At 44.4% G+C, this 18,073-nt stretch overlaps 1 protein-coding gene across 1 annotated transcript in view; it reads left to right on the top strand.

Annotated features, from left to right (window-relative positions):
* Jazf1 (JAZF zinc finger 1) overlaps positions 1 to 18,073 on the top strand; it is a 317,535-nt gene that overhangs the window by 175,093 nt on the left and 124,369 nt on the right. The window contains exon 2 of the mRNA XM_028864135.2: positions 4,411 to 4,483. Coding sequence (XP_028719968.1) covers positions 4,411 to 4,483 — 73 coding nt within the window. The remainder of the gene's footprint in view (positions 1 to 4,410; positions 4,484 to 18,073) is intronic.

Raw genomic sequence — 18,073 nt, 5'->3', positions numbered from 1 at the left:
CTACATGAGACTTTCAAAAAAAAAAAGAAAAGAAAAGAAAAAGAAAGAAGGAAAAAGAAAAGAAAAGTTACAAGTCCCAAGCATTGGTTGTCAGTGATAGAGACTGTAACAGAAGAACAGGGGCTTCAGGGACTAAGGAGGTGAAGTGTTCCTTCCCAGTCTCAACCATCACCTTACTTTGTTTTAGTTTTAGTATTTCTTTACATTTTTATTTGATCTTATTTTATTAGCTGCTATTGTTTGAGAAACTATTGGAACTAGTATTGTGACAATGAGGACTTTTCAGTTCAATTCAGTCCATGATTGCTAGGATCACAACGAGGAAAAGCTTTCCCTTTGTACCTGGGGCTGGAGCTCAATAGCTCAGTTCTCACCCCAGAACAAAATACCTCCCTGAGATGGTGACAGGCGATGTCTATTGCCAGCCTGTTCACAGTTCGCTGTTTCAGAAACTTAGCAGGACTGTCCTGGGGCAGAGACAGTCACAGTCTGTGTCCTCTTTCTCTTTGGTACTGCCCTGCCCCACTGGGAAGTCTACGTTTCTCTTCCTGTCACTCCTTGGTCACATAAAAGTATAAGAGTGCTGTTGTGTCCTTGTGCCTTGGCCATATTATACAAATTGCCAAATTACCTGCTTAAGGAACATCATATGAATTTGAAAAATTCAAGGGATTTATCTGCAGAGCACTTTGAAGTGAATTATATCTCTGAGAAGCTGCATCCAACGTTTCCCTTCCTCGTTTTATTGGCACTATGAACAAACTAGCCAGAGATCTCCCTAGGAGATGATGTTAGATGCCGTTTGGTCTCTTTTCACATTGCTTATTGTAGTAGTGTACCATGTGCAAACCCATTTCGGAATAGCATGGTGCATAGTGTAAGGAAGCTTTTCTTTTGATTTGAAACAGCACTGTCTAGTGGTACCCGGTGACGATGTTCTTTTGCCTGCATAGCCTGTGGAGGAGACATGACATCCTGACAGCTGGGGACGCATCCTGCTTGGCAGAGCCAGGCTGCCCCTGGCGTCGTTTCCTTGCACAGTGTTGAGCACCAGAAAGTTGTGTTGCTGTCAGAGAGGGGAATAATGAAAGCAGCTATTACACTTCTACTGATGTGAAATGCTCAGCAGCATGATTAAAATCTATAAAACGGCAAGTCATAATCCCCACACGACAGCCAGCAAGCCAGTGATGGGACCCAGGCTTATTTGGGACCAGCAGTTGATGTGGTCTCTCCAGTAGCCTTACTTCAGTCTCTCCTGACTTACACCAAGTACATCGTTTCATTTTCAAGATAACAAAGCTTTGGTGGATGTTTGTTCTAATTAAGGTTGTTTTAAAGAATCATTTAATCTAAAAAGAAGGTTGAGGTTTGGGGGTGTTTGTCCAGAATGTTCTGATGTCATATTGCTTACTAGAGTCTGCATTCTAGATAAAGGGGCAGGGGGTACTTTATGCTTAAGAAACTTCCAGTGGTTGTTTTGTTTCAGAGAAGGTGACATTTAGAAGCTTCCAGAAGTCTGCCTCCAACTTATAACTTGAGGCAATGTAGACATGTCAAACGTAGGTTATAGAGTATGTTGAAGGAAAATAAAATAGAATTTCCGAATCTCGCTTTGCAAACAGAGTGTTGAACATGGTTGATGCTCTGTCAAACAAGACTGCCATGCAGTTTGTGTGAGTGTCAACAGCAACAGCATTTCTGGTGAGCATTGGAGCTATGGCATGCTATAGAAGATACTTGACTCCCCTCCTTCAGAGTGATACTAGACCATCTCCTGTGGAAGTCTAATTTCCATTACTGTGGCAAAACAGTCGAGAGGCTCAAGAAAACTTTGTTGTGGCTTACAGTTCTAGAATTTCAACCTGTGGTTGATAGGTCACGGTCACGTGCTTTGCAGCCTGTTAGAGTAGAATCCCATACTGGGAACGAGTAGCTGATTGGGATGTGCTCTCCTCATGCTGGCTAGACAGCTAGGGAGAGAGGACATCACCCCCAGTGACCTGACTTCCTTCCTCTAGACCCCATCTCCAAAAGATTTCAGCACCTTCTAACTATACCACAGACTGGGGACCACACCTTCAACACACAAGCCTTGAGGGAAACTCCAAGATCCAAATTTTTACAAGCTTGAAATAGAAAAGTATAATAGAAATGTATATACCTGCACACACACACACACACACACACACACACACGAGAAAAATGAAAATCAGGATAACTTGAGAAAGCAGCATTTAAAATAACTTTAGAAATTACACAGTATAATAACAGATGATTAGAATATGGTTTGTAGGAAAACTGATAGGAAGCCGGGCACAAGAACAAAGAGAAAAATGAAAGATGGCATTAACCCCCTTTATATACAAATTGTAAGCTCATAGTAGTGCTCATTTAGTTAAAAATAACTCTGTAAGAATACATCACAAAAGCACAGCTTCCCCATCTACACATAAGCCAAATTTGAATTGTTGTTTGGGGACTTGGGAACCCTTCCACTGGTTTTTTTTTTGTTTTTGTTTTTGTTTTTTTTGCTTTTGCTTTTGCTTGTTTTTCTAACTTCCTTTTTTTATTTTCACAATTTCTGTCTCCAATCTCATCTGTTACTTCGGCACATCAGTCACCATTTGCACCCATGGCCTGTCCAGCATGCCAGTGACTGTTTACGTTGACAAGACATTTTCCCTCTGAAGTATGGTTCTGTGTACTCCCTCCCCTCCAGCAAGCACGTTCCTGCACAGAAAAGCGAAGATGTGTGTAGATTACAGCAGACTTGGATAAGTGCTAAGGGTGACGTTTGAAAGCCATGTCCCCCTCACGACTTTAATCCAGCACTCGGGAGGCAGAAGCAGGCAGATCTCTGAGTTCAAGACCAGCCTGGTCTACAAAGCAAGTTCCAGGACACAGGACAGCCAGGGCTACACAGAAACCCTGTCTTGGGCGGGGGGGGGGGGAGAAAGAGAAAACAAATCATGTCCCTTGAAAAGTGCCTTCCTTGTACCTTGACAGCTGCTCAGCTTGTCCCTAAACCAGTGACCAGGCTGCAGCCGCAGCTGCGTAAGGAAGTGGAGGGAAAGGGGGAGGAAATGTGACTTATGGATCTGGTCTCATCTGCTCTGCCAAAACCCTGAGACGGGGCTTGGTGGAGCCTTTCAGAGGTTCTTTGTCCCTTGTTCCTGATTCAGCTTTCAAGGGCTTACAGTGACAGAGACCAAGGAAGGAAGATTCCTGAATAGAGTTCCCTGGAATTCTTGGCACAGGAAAAATGATAGAATGAACGTGAGACTCTTAGGAATGAAGAAAGTAGTGAATAAAGCTGGCTCTGCTGCCCAGGCGTATAGTCTGAGGGCCCAAAGCAATGTCAGGCTGATTGCTTTGCCACCCGTGTTCTCTGCCGCCGTGCCCTTCCTTCCTCTGTCACCTGCTCATGCACATTGGAGTTAGTGTCTCTCACATCCACCGCATGCAGAGGTTCTTGAAACAACGCCTGTCGTGACATCAGAGGAGTTCCTGCCCAGTGCAGCTGAAAGACTTCTAATCATGTGACGGTATGGATGAGGTTCTAATGAAAGGAAATTCGTGTGAAGTGTGAAATGCTTTAACCTTTCTTCATGAAAGCAATACACAGTGACACCACCCCACCCCCCCGCTCCCTATATTGTTATATGATTATTCTTTTACATCTATTTAGGAAATGATTTCCCCCCATGTGAAGCTTGAGGCTATGCTTCTGGTTGTGAGGAGGACATTCGTTACTGGCCTACACTAGAGAAGTGCCATTGTGCGGTGTTCCTGTGGTGCGGCATTCTGTGCTGCTGTGTGTGCCACTCTACCTCTTTGGGGGGAGACCCTGGGGAATGCGCTGCTTGTTGACTCCGAAGCACTAAGAGGATTTCTGATTAAGAGTCTAGAAAAGCTGTAATCAATTCATTGCACATTCAGAAAGGAGGAGAGCCCTCCAGAATATGACTCTGGACTCAGAAGTGTTCAGTGAGCAAAAACAATACTCCATAGATTTTCAAATGGATGGAGCTTTACAATGTAAACTAATTTGTTCCAGTATTGAAGTGAGCATAATTAACAGAGGCTTGCTTTCTTAGGCCAATGAAACACGAAAACCATGCCAGCATTGTAACTGTACGCAAGCAAAGCCAGTCTTTATGAGGGGGTTGTGCAAGAGCTTGTGTGTGTGACAGATGGGCGTTTTATCACTGTTGATGTTTGGAATTTCTTGAAAAGCAATGTAATATCTTGTTTTTATGAATGAATGAACAAATCATTATGCTTTGTGAACTGAGTTTCCCTATTCTAAATCAGTCTTTTTCTCTCTGTTATTTTATGTTAGGGAGCCTCATATATTCTGATGTAAAAAAAAAATCCTAAAAAAATCATAATTGTGTTTTATTGCAGATACAGATCCACGTGTTTTAGAAAAGCAAGAATTGCAGCAGCCGACCTATGTTGCCCTCAGTTACATTAATAGGTAAGCCATCCAGAAGGACAGCTGCTGTTTGCTGCTGTCTTGCTCTTTAGATGTATCTTCTTACCAGTAAATGCTTTCAGTTTAAAAACATGCGCATTAGATCATTTTAAAGCAACTTCTACGTGGAGATTTCTTGTTTCTCTGTTGAAGGATATAGATTGTAGCCCCCTGTGCATGTGTCTGAAAACACGGCTGATTTACAAGCTCATTTTGGAAGTATTTTGTATGCAGAGTTAGAACATGCTCTTTTGACTTCCTGGGGCAGTGTGAGAGATTAGTGGATTTATGTTTGAGTGAACCTTTTAAATCTTGGGGTGAAAAGGTACTTTTTTATGAATTCAAAACACAGTTGTAATATCAGAATGTATTGGACTCTAACAAATTGAAATCAGTGAATTTTAGAAAGTCATTTTGTAGCAGCTCATCTTTTAGTAGAAACACTGTCAGCAGCTGCCCAATATGTGTAGAGTAACATGAGTTTTCACTTAAATTGATTCTGAGCCTAACTTTAAAGAACTGTTTTGTGCTTGAATATCAAACCTAAAAGAAGACTTAGTGTTTCCACCAACTCAAATAATTAAGGAGACAGTAATTTGGGGGCAAGAACTTGGAGTCACCTTTGGGTTAAGAAAACACACATTCTCAAAGCAAAGTGGAGAGAGTAAGAGCGGAATTAGTTTTTAATAAGAGTGAGAACTCTCTGCCCATAATTCAGTGGAGGTTTTTCTATTGGCTGCCCCTTTCCTATAAGGCAAAGATCTTTTTTGGTCTCTTGGTGCCAGAACGTGGACCAGGGTCTGGGGAGGAACTCTGCCAGTGAATTATCTGCACTCTTATTTTGGTGTCATTTTAGGAAACTTAGTTAAGTCCCGCCCAGACATAGCTGTGAGTTAGTCACCTGTACTCAGCTTCCAGTACTTGTAATGAAGCATGTTTTCAAAGCAATATCATTTTTTGATTTCCTGTTTATCAGACTTTCCAAGGAGTAGCATAAGATGTCTCTAGTCTTTTATCACCCATATTTTTGACATATGTTGTTAGAATACCTTAATAATTGCATCAGATTACATAAAGATATCTGAGTTTTTCACAGATTCTGTGCTGTTTCCAATACTTAGCAAGAGAGTTGAAAAATCTTTAGTTATATATTCATGGAACTCTACTAAACAGCCTACTGATGTTGACAGATCTAGTCTAAAGGAGCAGACATCTCTAGCAGACTAGCAAGCTTACTAGTGACCTTGCTATGAAGAAAGTATACGTAAGCTTGCCAAGTTATCAGTGCTGAATGAAAGACCCTTTTGGGGGGATATGCTGTGTTGGGGACTTAGCACTCCTCATGTGGTAGGCACGTCCACTGTTTGTTTGTTGGGAGTAAATAAAAACCTGGTGGGGGAACAAAAAAGAGTTTCAAACCATTGAGAGCTGAAACCCTGGCTGTAGTGCAAAGAAGAGGGACCTTGAGAGAAGAGAGGCCTAGTGCCAGCATTTAGACAAAGCCATTTCTGATGGAGGAAGAGGGCTCTGAGGCTGGAGAAATGCCGGGGGCATGACCGCAGGGTCCTGACTGTGACAGAAAACCATGCTCTTGTTTCTTTGTTTCTGTTGTTTTGTTTCTGGGTTCCACTTTTGTTTGTTTGTGTTTGGTTTGGTTTTGTTTTTGAAGTGGGATCTTGTTATTCAACCCCCTTTGCAATAACACTGCAGCAGGGAGTTCTGACTCCTAGTGTAGAGTTTCCCTTCTGTACTGCTTTAAAGAGAAGCAGCAATTATAAAAAAACTATTCTTTGCTTAACCTATTTTAAATTGTTCTGCCCATTTAACATAATGTGGTAAGCACAATAGACCTTTAAAGTAGAAGGGAAAACCCTTAATTACCTTGAAAGTGGTTCTAGCTAATGGACTGCTTCGTAGGAACTACCTAGCTTTGGGATTTTGCATTCAACCTACTGCAATGCTGTGTGTCATGTAGGCCTTGGAAAACCTTACAGTACACGCATGAGAAAACGAGAAAGAAAAAGGTAGATAGGGGCCAGTGATATAGGCCAGCAGGCAAAGGTGCTTGCCGCCAAGCCTGATGACCTGAGATCAATCCCCAGGATCCAGATGGTAGAAGAAGACTGACTCTTCAAATTGTTCTCTGATCTCCACACATGCAATATGGCACGCGCGCACATACACACACACACACACACACACACACACACACACACACACACCGCACATCGCACACCGCACACGCACGAATAAATGAATAAACAAGTTTATAAATGTAATTTTTAAAAGACAGATGATAGTACCCTGGGGGGACTTGGGGTCAAATGTGAGCAGTGGGCTCTGGAATCTAACCGTTGTTTAGCCAGATTGATTGGGATATCAGAGAGTTAACTACTCAATGAAGAAAAGAGGAAAATAGGAAGAATAATGTTGCATACACATGATAGGACACCTGGTCAGAGGGGGCAAAGACATAAAATAATATACAGCAGTTACCACACCCAGTGTAGCTGCGTGTCAGCAGCTTGCTCAGAGAGAACAATGGAGACTGTCTAAAACCTGTACAGGAGGTGTCCGTGAACTCCTTTGCAAGATACTACTCCAGCACAAAGTTGGAGCCGGGTTGATTGGAAGAAGTAGATCCCAACCTAACAACTGCAGTGGGGATGGGTGCCATGGCCCTGCAGCCAGTAGGAAAGGGGCAGAGAGAACACGGGCAACCATCCTCCACCATTAGTCACCCAAGACACCCAAGAGGTGGGGATGGATGAGCTGCTAAGGAAAACAGATGAACCTCCGCCAAGTGCTTGCTGAAGAGCATGTGCTGCCCCTGGATTTTTCTCCAGGTTTTTGCCTGAGCAGTTCAGGTTACTGCCTTAAGGAAACAAGGTAACTTTGGGGCTTTTTCAAGACAGGGTCTCACTGTATAGTTCTGACTGTCCTGGAACTTACTGTGTAGATCAGGCTAGCCTTGAACTCACAGAGATGTGCTTGCCTCTGCCTCTGGAGTGCTGGGATTAAAGGTGTGCACCACCACTCCTGGCTACAAGGTAACTTTTTAATCACTTGTGACTCTCCAGAAATAGTTGTTGGAGATAGCATTAAAGATGTAATGTAATACATGGGCAAGGTTGTTAATTATTCTGTGTTCGCTCCAGAATATTTTTATTAAGGTAACATAAGTTGAAAAAAGATAACATAAATTGGAATTTCCAGATCCATTTAATTTTCATTACATACAGCATTTGGTCTAAGATGAGAAGAGTCATCATGTGTGACTGCAAATTAGTGCTGTCTTGGGCTTCATTCTCATCATCTGCTGCTGAAGACAAAGTTAATATCTAACTCTATTACAGCTCTGAGTCTCCTTGTAAGACCCCTGCACTGCTTGGTGCAGTGAGCTGTAGACTGACCTCTAAGAATGGTTTAAATTTGCTTTAATGTTCACTCTGAAAGTTGAATCACAGTTTTTCCTAGAACATTAATTTCAAGAGTGATTCAAGAGCCCTCCCACATGGCTGTTTACTCACAGGCGGATACTCTAGGCTTTAATGCTGGGGAGCTTGAGTTAAATGAAATAGATATGCTGAATATGGTGTTGCACACCTGTGACCTCAGCAATTGGGAAGCTGAGGCAGGAGGATCACAAGTTCAAGGCCAGATGGCTGCAAATCATTCCCTATCTCAATCCAAAGATTTCTGCACAGCTGGGCATATCACATCCTCTTCCTCTGTGCTGATATCCATTTTCAGGCTCTAAAAGGGATGGTATAACTCTGATGTGGTCCTTGGGTACTTTTGCTTGAGGCAGCTAATGGGACTAGTGTTCTGAAAGCATCATTTGAAGTTGCTAAGATACACATCACTTCCACCTCCCTCCTCAGCTTCCCCCAGGGAAGGAGGTTTTATACAGGATGGCTTTCTGTTCTTTTTTTCTAATTCAAAATGCAGAACTGCCTTTTTTCTCATGATCAGCTAGAGAAAAGAAGACAAAATTGTGCCCAAACATGCTCACTCAATCGCCTTCTAATTTTTATGCCCAGTGTTTTCCTCATGAGATGTTTCTTCCCTTTCCCTCAGTTAGACATGATACAGAGTCAGGCTGTTCATCTTAGAGTCCTGTGTGCTGTTCATGAGCTGTGTGGCAGATGGCACACCCCTGCCTGTTTCCCTCACCTCAAGTAATCCCTTCAGTGCTGTATTGAGATGATTGATTCACATAAAACAAATGTCAGCACCCATGACGTAAGTGATGCCACGTAAGCAAAAGACCTTGTCCTTTCTCTTATCAAGGCAACAGTGAAGGAGATGGTAGCAGAGAGGGTGCTGCTGTGGAGGAGGCCAGAATAATTTACACCATGGAATAAGCTTCATGAATGCAGGGACATTCTCATTGCCCAGCCTCCAGGACGATGCTGAGCCCATACCCTTAGTGATTTTTACTGAAGGAATGTATAAATTCTCTTGTGAATAATAAGTAAGTGAATAAATGATTCTGAAAACTGTAAGAATTCTTCTGTAAAAACTGCCCATGTTCATAGAAGAATCTTTGAGGGAAAAATTAAAATTGTTTACTTGGACTCAGCATTCATCCAACTTACAACATAAAAATGTACTGAGCAATAGCCATCACTAATTGCCTTCTCCCCGTAGCTAGAGAACTTATATGAGACAATGGTTTTCAGGCTCTAGACAGTAGGTGGTTCAAGACTGGTCCCTGAGGGAAGGACAGCTCGAGGGGTCAGCACCACCATCTCGCACTTAGGAAGGTATCCTTACCGTAGTGTGAAAGGTGAAGCCTGAGTACAGCACAGCCACTTCTCAGGGCTGAAAGGCCACACATCAGAACTAAAGTTAGAGCTCTGGGTGCTGGGATTCCTGCGTGTACACACGTTTGTATATGTGGACGTTTGTGTATGACTAGGGTAGGAGCTCACTGGAAACAAGGGGCCTGCTACGGATGTTCCAGCAATCTGCACGAGGGTGTGTATTAGTTAGTTCCTCTCCAACTGTTGCCATAATGCCCCACCATGACAAAGGCGACTTCCAGATAAGAGGGTTCACTTGGGCTTACAGTTCCAGACAATAGAGCAGAGGCAAAAGGGAGCAAGGCAGCAGCCATGGCAGTTGGAACAAGAAGTCGAGGGCTCATATCTTCACTGAAAACACAAAGCACAGAGAGAGAGAGAGAGAGAGAGAGAGAGAGAGAGAGAGAGAGAGAGAGAGAGAGAGAGAAGTGGGAGTGGTGGGTGGCTTTGAAACCTCACAGCCTGCCCTCAGTGATACACACCCCCTCCAGCAAGGTCACACTTTCTAACCCTACCCAAAAAGCATTCCCAACAAGGGACCAAGTTTTCAAACATCTGAACCTATGTAGGACATTCTCATTTAAACCACCACAGGATCCTCCATGAGCCCAGGCTGGAAGTACACTGCACATGATCAGGGTAAGCAGCCCCTACAGGGGTGGGAATGGAAGAAAGACCTTGGTATATCCCAGCCTGATCAGCATGGAAACATGTTAACACTCTATAATCATGTTACTGATAACAGAAGCGGTCTCAGATTCTAAATAAATACTTTGTTCTAGGAGCAATAGTGCTTGAAATCAAGATCCTATAAGACCCTCAGAGGAGGCAGACTGAGCTAGATGGTCTTCGGATATAGTTGGGGTTCTACAAATTTGACCTAAGCAAATATAAAATCTGTATGAGTTGAGACTGATCAGCCTAAAGTTGAACTAGGTGCTAAAGGAAACCCCAGCATTCTCCATGGTAATATCCAACATCCCAGCCTCTGATGTACACTAAGAAACGACTAGATGTACAGTTTTCCCTGAGATAAGGGGAGCAGGCCTTAGCAGAGAGGCCTGTCTGAGAGGTCTAAATGGTGCTGGATGAATGGACCCGAAAGCCCCGCCACCGTGTGTTCAAGGGGTCAGAGTAAAAATACGCTGACTAAGAGCTTGTTTTGAATAAAAATCAAATGAGTCTGGATTCTTTGTTTTGATTTCTCCTTCTACTAGAATGTAAACTGTTTAATGAAAGCTTTCTTCCTTTTTGCCCCCTTTCTTCTCACTCCAAAACCTCTCCTAATCCTCCCACCTCTCGCTCTTGCTTTTTCAGTTGACCTCATTTTTGCCAGGTTATAATCAGTCACAGCCTCGTAGAACATGCTGTAATTAGCAAAGCTTGCACTAGCCTTCTCTTGTTTATACAAACAAGACTGAAGCATTTGATTTTTAAATCTAAGAGCGCAGGTTTTTTTCTTCATAAACCACCTGTTTATGGTCTTCTAAGAGCAGTCATGTTTATTGCAATACAAACCTTGCTTCCCTAGCTCCTGCTTTGTGTGCCAGATCTGAAGTCTGCTATGTGCCCCAGCCCCAGACTGAAGTCTGTGGCCTAATGCATGCCATAAACATGTTACATGCTGTTAGGTTTCAAATGCCAGACATTGAGCTACCATTTTCTTAGCCCATGTTTTATGGACATCCATTGCAACCAAGTTGAGATGGCTGCTTGCCAAATTTTCCTTGCAATGTCTCTCCCCAACCTGGCCTGGTCACTGCGCTATGCAAGGACCATATATTCTTGTGGGACACTGGGAAGCTGAAAAGAGCCCTCTCTGGGGTTTTGGCTTAATCCAAAAAAAAATTGGTTATATTGCTGGCAGAAAACACACTGTAGGAAAAGAGAGTCGGCAGCTTTGTAGATGATACCACGCTAGGTCCAGGCCTCTGGCCCCCAGAGCTGACAGCTCATCCCTGGGGCAGTCAGTGCTCTCAACAGGCTGCTCACACATCCACCTTGTTTCAGGCCAGTTTAGTTTTAGACTATCTTGTGTTTACTCATCAGTATTTCTGACTCATTTTACACATCTTTGAGTCCAGTTCTAAGCTATGTGACTTTTTTTCTTATTTTTAGTATTTTTCTTGAGATTGGATTTTTTTTTCTTTCAAAACAGTTCACTGATTCTAAAAACCATCTAGAAATAAGCATGGATTTTTCTCTTGGTTTCAATGCCATTTCCAGGACTCTGTCCTAAACAGTTTCCCCATTGATATTCTCCCATGCTGCTCTTTTGTGTGGCCTCCCTGGAGCTACATGGGTCTCAGAATTCTAGTAGCTCAGCCCTTCCTGCCTTGATGTGCCCCTATGATCGGGATGACTGCTGGGTAGCTGCTCTGAATCTGCCATTTAGATACATTCCCTTGTCCCTAAGAGCTTGTCCCTCACTGTCTTCAATCCTTGGCCTCAGATGAAACCCATGTGTATCTCTACCCTGCAGCTCCTGGGACTCGCTCCAGAAAAGTACTGAGAGTCGCCCCAAGGCAAACATAGGCCCTTCAGGCTCAGCTGTACCTTCCGCAATGTCCCACAGTCTTTCCTTTCTAGTGAAACTTACTGGGTTGAACACTGCTTACTTTCTAACATTTCCCTGTATGCTGGGAATCCCCAAATGAACTCCCCACCCCTCGTCAATTTATGCTCCCAGCTAACTGTGCAGAGGCCATTTCAGCCTTTGGTCTGAATGCCCCCCTTTCACTTCCTAATTCACCTGGATCTTTCCTCCATGTTCTTTTCATCCTCCTGCTTTCTTCAAAGCCATCACCATGGCCAGCACACCACATCCATCTTTCTGAGGCTTCGGGTCATGTCACGTACGTGTATTGTAAGGTCCCTATCCTAAGAATTCCTTCCCTACTTGAGTCTTTTCCTTATGGGTAGACCTGGCATCTTTCTTCAGCTGTGCCCTGCTTACACCGGCAACGCCACTTCGGCTTTGAAAACCCCTTTCCCACCCCTTTGACAGTAGCAAGTTTGTGGCCAGCCTGGCTACTGAGACCCTGACATAAATAATAAGTTCTTTGTCTTTCTTCAGCTGTTGACTGCTTCTGACTGGTTGCTTCTACCTCTTTGTCATGCAAATAGTGAGTTTCCCCTGAGCTCTGTCCCCAGAATCCTAGGTTTCTCTGTATTAGTCTCTTGCGGTTTCCTTCCCTGGCTGTATCCATTGCGTTCCATGAACTTAGCTGTCACCTGAGGAGGACTCCTTGGCCCCTCTGTCCCAGTTTCTTTAAATCCTCATTTCTGGCTGCCTCACTTCTGTAGCCACCGGAACATTCTAGGCAGGCTGCACTATCCCAATGCCAACCCTTTATATCACTTCCCCTCTTTCAAAATGGCCTCTTGACAGTATCATTCAGTGGTGTCTGCCTGCCCATTAGTCTAGAAAACACCAAGCTTTCTAGACTCCACAAAGCCATCTTCTATTTTTTTCCCTCAGCCCATTTTCAGCTCCTCAGACTTTCCCTGTGTAACATTTGTACCCACTTTGTCTGAGTGTCCTGCCACTCTCTCCTGCTTGTAACCTGCTGTTTTGGATTGGCCGAGAATTCCTAAGCTCCTCCCTCTGCTCTTCTCCACACCGCCTCCCCTTGCATCAGAAGAACTGTCAGAGTCCATGTGTCAGCCCCAGGCATAGACGCTGTCGTGTTTTGTCCTCTGCTTAGGCCCTTTCTCTCTCTGCTCTGGCCTTGATAATTCTGCTCACCCAGACACATGGCAACCTATCTTATGAAGAGTCCCTAACCTGCAGAAATTATTTATGCCCTTGGTCGTTTCTTTTCCAAAAATCATAGCATCGATATCATTCACTATGACCACTAAATATTGTAAAAGTTTAAATTGTATACAATATATTTTTAGAACAATAGCTTTTCTTTCCGTCTTCTACCAAACTTACCACACCAAGTAAATGCCGTACCATGGGGTGATTTAGTTTTATCAGGATTCTCCCTATGTGCAGACCTGTCTGCAGGCAAGATGCTCCTGGGAAGAGCCTGAGGTGTGGCTGAGGAAAGGAAGATGCATACACAGAGCACACAGGTATACTTTAGTTTTTCTTTAACATTCTTCCAGGTCAGTATAGATATATCCAATGCATTTTAAGTTAAATTCTGATATATGAACATGTAATGTTTAGTCTGCCGTTCTACCATTGATTGTTGGGTATTTAGGTCAATGCCAGGCTTGGTAGTATGATTTTTGTGCCCTTTACCACTAGTAAAGCCACAGTGGGAATTAATCATCGTTTGCTAGGCTAGCCAGCATTTCTTTGCGTGTATTTATGCCTAAGTAGAACCTAAGCCAGATTGTTTCTCTCTCTGACTTATCTATCACACTTAGAATTAAGACAGAGCTCCTTAGCACTGCAGTGGGCTTCTGGGATCAGGACTCCGCCCGCTCCTCTAGGCTCACCTCTCACCACCTTCTGTCCCATGCTCACAAGCCATGGTCCTCACTGGCCCCTCTGCTGGGACAGTCTTCGACCACAGAGTGTCACCCAGGCTGCTCCTTCCTTCCTTTCTGCATCTGGTTGGATGTCCCTCTGCTGCAGGCCATCCCTGACTTTCCTGCCCGCCAGCCCTGAGCCCTCATTCTTCTTGGTCATTTTCCATAGTGCTCCTTTCTGCCAGAAATCCCTTGGCTTATATGATGGCGTGTTGAGTCCCTGCTTCCCCTTCTAACTTGTGAGCCTCACAGGGTCAGAGGCTTTCTGTATTCTGACTCAGCACAACTACATCCTCAGCTCTTAGAATGCTTGTTGCATGGTGGGTATGCAGTGTTTTTTGTTTGTTTGTTTGTTTTGTTTTGTTTGTTTTAGATAAAGGCAGACATAGCAATCAGGTTGTTTGTGTGTGTGTGTGTGCGTGTGTGTGTGTGTGTGTGTGTGTGTGTGTGTGTGTGTCTGTGTACGTGTGTGTGAATTCTGTTTCCCTCCCATTTTGTGTTTCACTCATCTTTGTTTCCTGCTGTTTCATACCTAAGTGTATGGCAAATACTTGGCATGCTACATAAAACTAAATCACTGAGTGGCGAATTACAGCCTAAGAGATGACCTTGGCGAACCTCCCCACCCCCAGCATACACATTTACAAAATGACTCAAGGTGCTATACCTCTCTTATTTCATTTGGAAATTCAGATTGCTGGCAGTAATCTACTTGATTTATCGTTTCCCCCTTATGTGCGGCACCTCGGAGTTAATTAAGAAGACCATGAATCTTCCCTCTGTGGCTCAGTACACTCCCGTTTGCAGAGTGTGCTCATATTGCTGAGACTGTTGATTTGGGACTCGGTTTGAAACATGACTTAATTTTCTCACATTGAGGTTCATTATGCTGAGCCTACAGCCTGGCCCTGCCTTTGAAGGGCCTTTCACAGGCAAGCTTTAGATCAGCTCCGTGGCCCAGCTTCTAAATAGCTTGCTCTCATTTCCTCCACCCTGGCCAAGACCTTGGTCACTGGCTCAGAAGCAGTGCAGCTGAGGCAGTTCCCGGTCCCTTCAAGTCCTTCCTGTCCTCGGCCACGGTGCGGGCTCTTCCCTGGAACTCCTCACCACCGGCCTGAACACGGCTGGCTTCCAGCTATAGAATCCTGGGACAAGAAAGAATGGCTGTCCACATAGACACGTCACCCCGACAACACACGAGGCCACCCAGAAGAGGAGGCTAGAGAGCCAGGAAGCGGCACCAAGCGCACCTCCCTGTGAGTTGTACCAAAATGGTGGTGTCTAAGGGAAGAGGTGCATCCTACAGAGGAGTATGTCCCTGTCCCAGGGTTCTCAGGAGCGGGGGCACTCAGTGTGCTGCGTGTGCCATTGGTCCCCGCAGTGTGTCACAGCACTTAGCTCCGTTTACATCTGAGGAAGCAGGGCCTGTTAGCCAGCCATCTGCAGGGATGGACCCCTTTAGCAAGCTGTTAAAAAGAATATATGCCTGGACTGCATCCCAAAATACTGTTTTTAAATCCATGAACTAAAATATATAGGATTACAAAGAAAACCAATTCATAAAATACAGTTGTCAAAATAGTCAAAATGACAAATTTGTGACAGAATGACACATGTTTCTTAACCGAGCCTCAAATGAGAAAGCTTAGGCACTGAGTTAATAGCTTCCAGAATTTCACGTGAATGAGACAGAATTATTTGGAGACTTCGGCTACATTTATACTATGATAGAAATACATGCATGGCTTCTAAAACTACATGCTGTTTGACTAGTGAGAGATTTTGAAAATGCTGTGCTTAGCTTCATAAACTCATGATTGAAAGGCACTGGATGCTATATCCCAAACTCCAAGACTCCTGAGTCTTGGAGATGTCCCAGTTTTCCAGTGAGCAAGTCTGGGTCCTAACACACATTTGTATGAAGGGGAGTGGGGTACACACAGAGGCCAGAGGTTGAACTTAGGTACTGTTCCAAAGAAGCCGTCCATCTTCTTTGTTGAGATCGGCTGTCTCACTGGGACCTGGGCCTCATGGATTGTGCCAGGCCGGCTGCCCAGACAGTGAGCTGTCTCTGCCTTCCCAGGGCTGGAGGGAGCACACCACGTCACCACAGCTGGCTTTTTGCGCGGGTGTTGGGAATTGAACTCTAGCCCATCCACTTGCTTGAACATCAGCAGCTTCCTCTGCAGCCCTCCAACCCAAGTGCTAGAATCCCAAGGTCTTCGTGTTCTTGAGTCATAGATCCTCCTCATGCTAATGCCAGTCTTTCATAAGATAGTACGTGTATTGTACATATCACCATCTGCGTTAAAACATGTATAACCACCCTGTCTCGAAAAAACCAAAAAAAAAAAAAAAAAAAAAAAAAAAAACATGTATAACCTTTTCTATCTTACAAGAAGTCCATAGATAACTTACAAAGATCTGGTTTCTTATGAAATCATTCCCTTTTCTTAGATGAGCCACAAATCTACTTTAAAAGAGTGCTCTGGACATGCACACACACACACACACACACACTCCTTTTTCTATCCTCCCTTCTTCCCTTCCCTCCCTCCCTCCCTCTGTCCACTCCTTCCCCCCACCCCTGCATCTTCCTTCCTTCCGTCCTTCCTTCCTTCCTTCCTTCCTTCCTCCCTCCTCCCTCCCTCCCTCCCTCCCTCCCTCCCTTCCTCCCTCCCTCCCTTCCTTCCTTCCACAAGGTTCAGAGGAATTCATTGGCTTGCCCAAGTTCACACAGCTAGCTAACAGCAGGCTTGAGCTGTGAGCCCCCAGGTCTTTTTGTCGTCCACCATCCCCCACCCCACCCCACCCCACCCCCCATCCTAGCATTGTCCTGGACTGCTCAAGAGAGGTTAGTGATTACTCTCAGTACTGTGTGGGTGCGGATGAGGCTGAGATGTGGGTCTCTGATGTGCCAGCTTCTGTCTTACTGACACAAAACTTCTAAAAACCAGCAGCTTGGTATTTATGTATGCCTGATTATTTAATCAGACATGGGAACCATGAGGAGTTACCAGAGTTGAATAACTTAAATATAAAGTTATATTCTGTATCACTGTCTGTATTGCTGATGAAAACCACATGAGGGACGATTTTTCACTCTAATCTAAGCAGGTAGTAATTCCGTCCCTGGTCAGTGCACTCATGGCAGCCCTGTGGGGTCAGGAGTGGGGCTGGCTTTCCCCTGCCTGGTTCCAGTTAGTGCAGTTTCCTCAGCTTTGAGCTCATGCTGCACTGTTTACTAGGACTGTGTGGTGTTTGGTGGGCAGGACTGACAGAGGCCCTCCTCATCTCCCACCTTTCCTGGACACCGAACTCCCCCACAGAGTTAGGTGACAGCCTGAGCTCGTGGAGTTTATAGGTAGTGGGCAGCATACCATCAGTTCTCGTCTCCTCCTTCTTGCCCGTGGTGGGAGCTACTCAGAACGCAAAGCCCAGAAACTGAATCTGGCTCTTGGTCTGGCCGGCTCTCCTTGGAAGAATCCATGTATGTATTTTCTTGGTTGTGCCACAGACAATGTGTTTAGGTTAACAGGAGTTCAGCAGTGGGTGGTAGATCCTCTTCAGAAGCACAGTAGCAACTGGACAGATGTTAGGCTTTTCCTCTTCGTATCAGATGGTGTCCAGATTTGCCTTTCACCCAGACTAAGCAGTGTTGTGGAGAAAGAGTGCTGTGGAATGTGTGGCCCCTGGCCAAACTCCTCCATGACCTACACTACAAGGAAGAGCTGGTGCCCTGCTGGTAAAAACGGACCAGGGTACTTCGTGTCTTCTTACTGAGATGGACTCATGTGGAGCAGACTAGTTCAGAAGTCATTTGTGCTTCTTCACTGTGTCCATACATGCAGCCTTGCTTGCTTATCGCCCATTTTATCACAGGCTTTGGCACCCCCAGGTTTAGTGAGGTTCACTTCTCCTGGGCCATGGAAGTAGAATTAAAGGTCAGCTTCTGGGTTGCATTAGTATTTGTTAGGCAGGAGGAAGTGTTTTAAAGCCTCAAAGCCAGACAGTTCTTAATAATTGAAGTACATTATTCCCTTAGATCATTACCTTTCTTGAAAAAAACAATTTTCTGATCTTTAGCGTAACCTTTCTTAGGTCTTGTTTCCTAGAGTTCTAAGGGGACTTATTTACATAATATCAAAGTCAAGTCTAGTTAAATTTTTGATAATTTCATACACTGTACTTACATTATTTCCTCCCCTCCAACTCATCATCACAGCTCCATTTGGGATTCGTTTCCTTACCTTTTCTTCTGACTGTGTGTGTATTGGGGTGTGTAAGTGTGTATGTG

Source organism: Peromyscus leucopus, chromosome 3 (genome assembly GCF_004664715.2).
Source record: "Peromyscus leucopus breed LL Stock chromosome 3, UCI_PerLeu_2.1, whole genome shotgun sequence".
Taxonomy (NCBI): Eukaryota; Metazoa; Chordata; class Mammalia; order Rodentia; family Cricetidae; genus Peromyscus; species Peromyscus leucopus.
The sequence above is the reverse complement of the archived record's forward strand: the minus strand, read 5'-3'. Positions and strand labels throughout refer to the sequence as shown.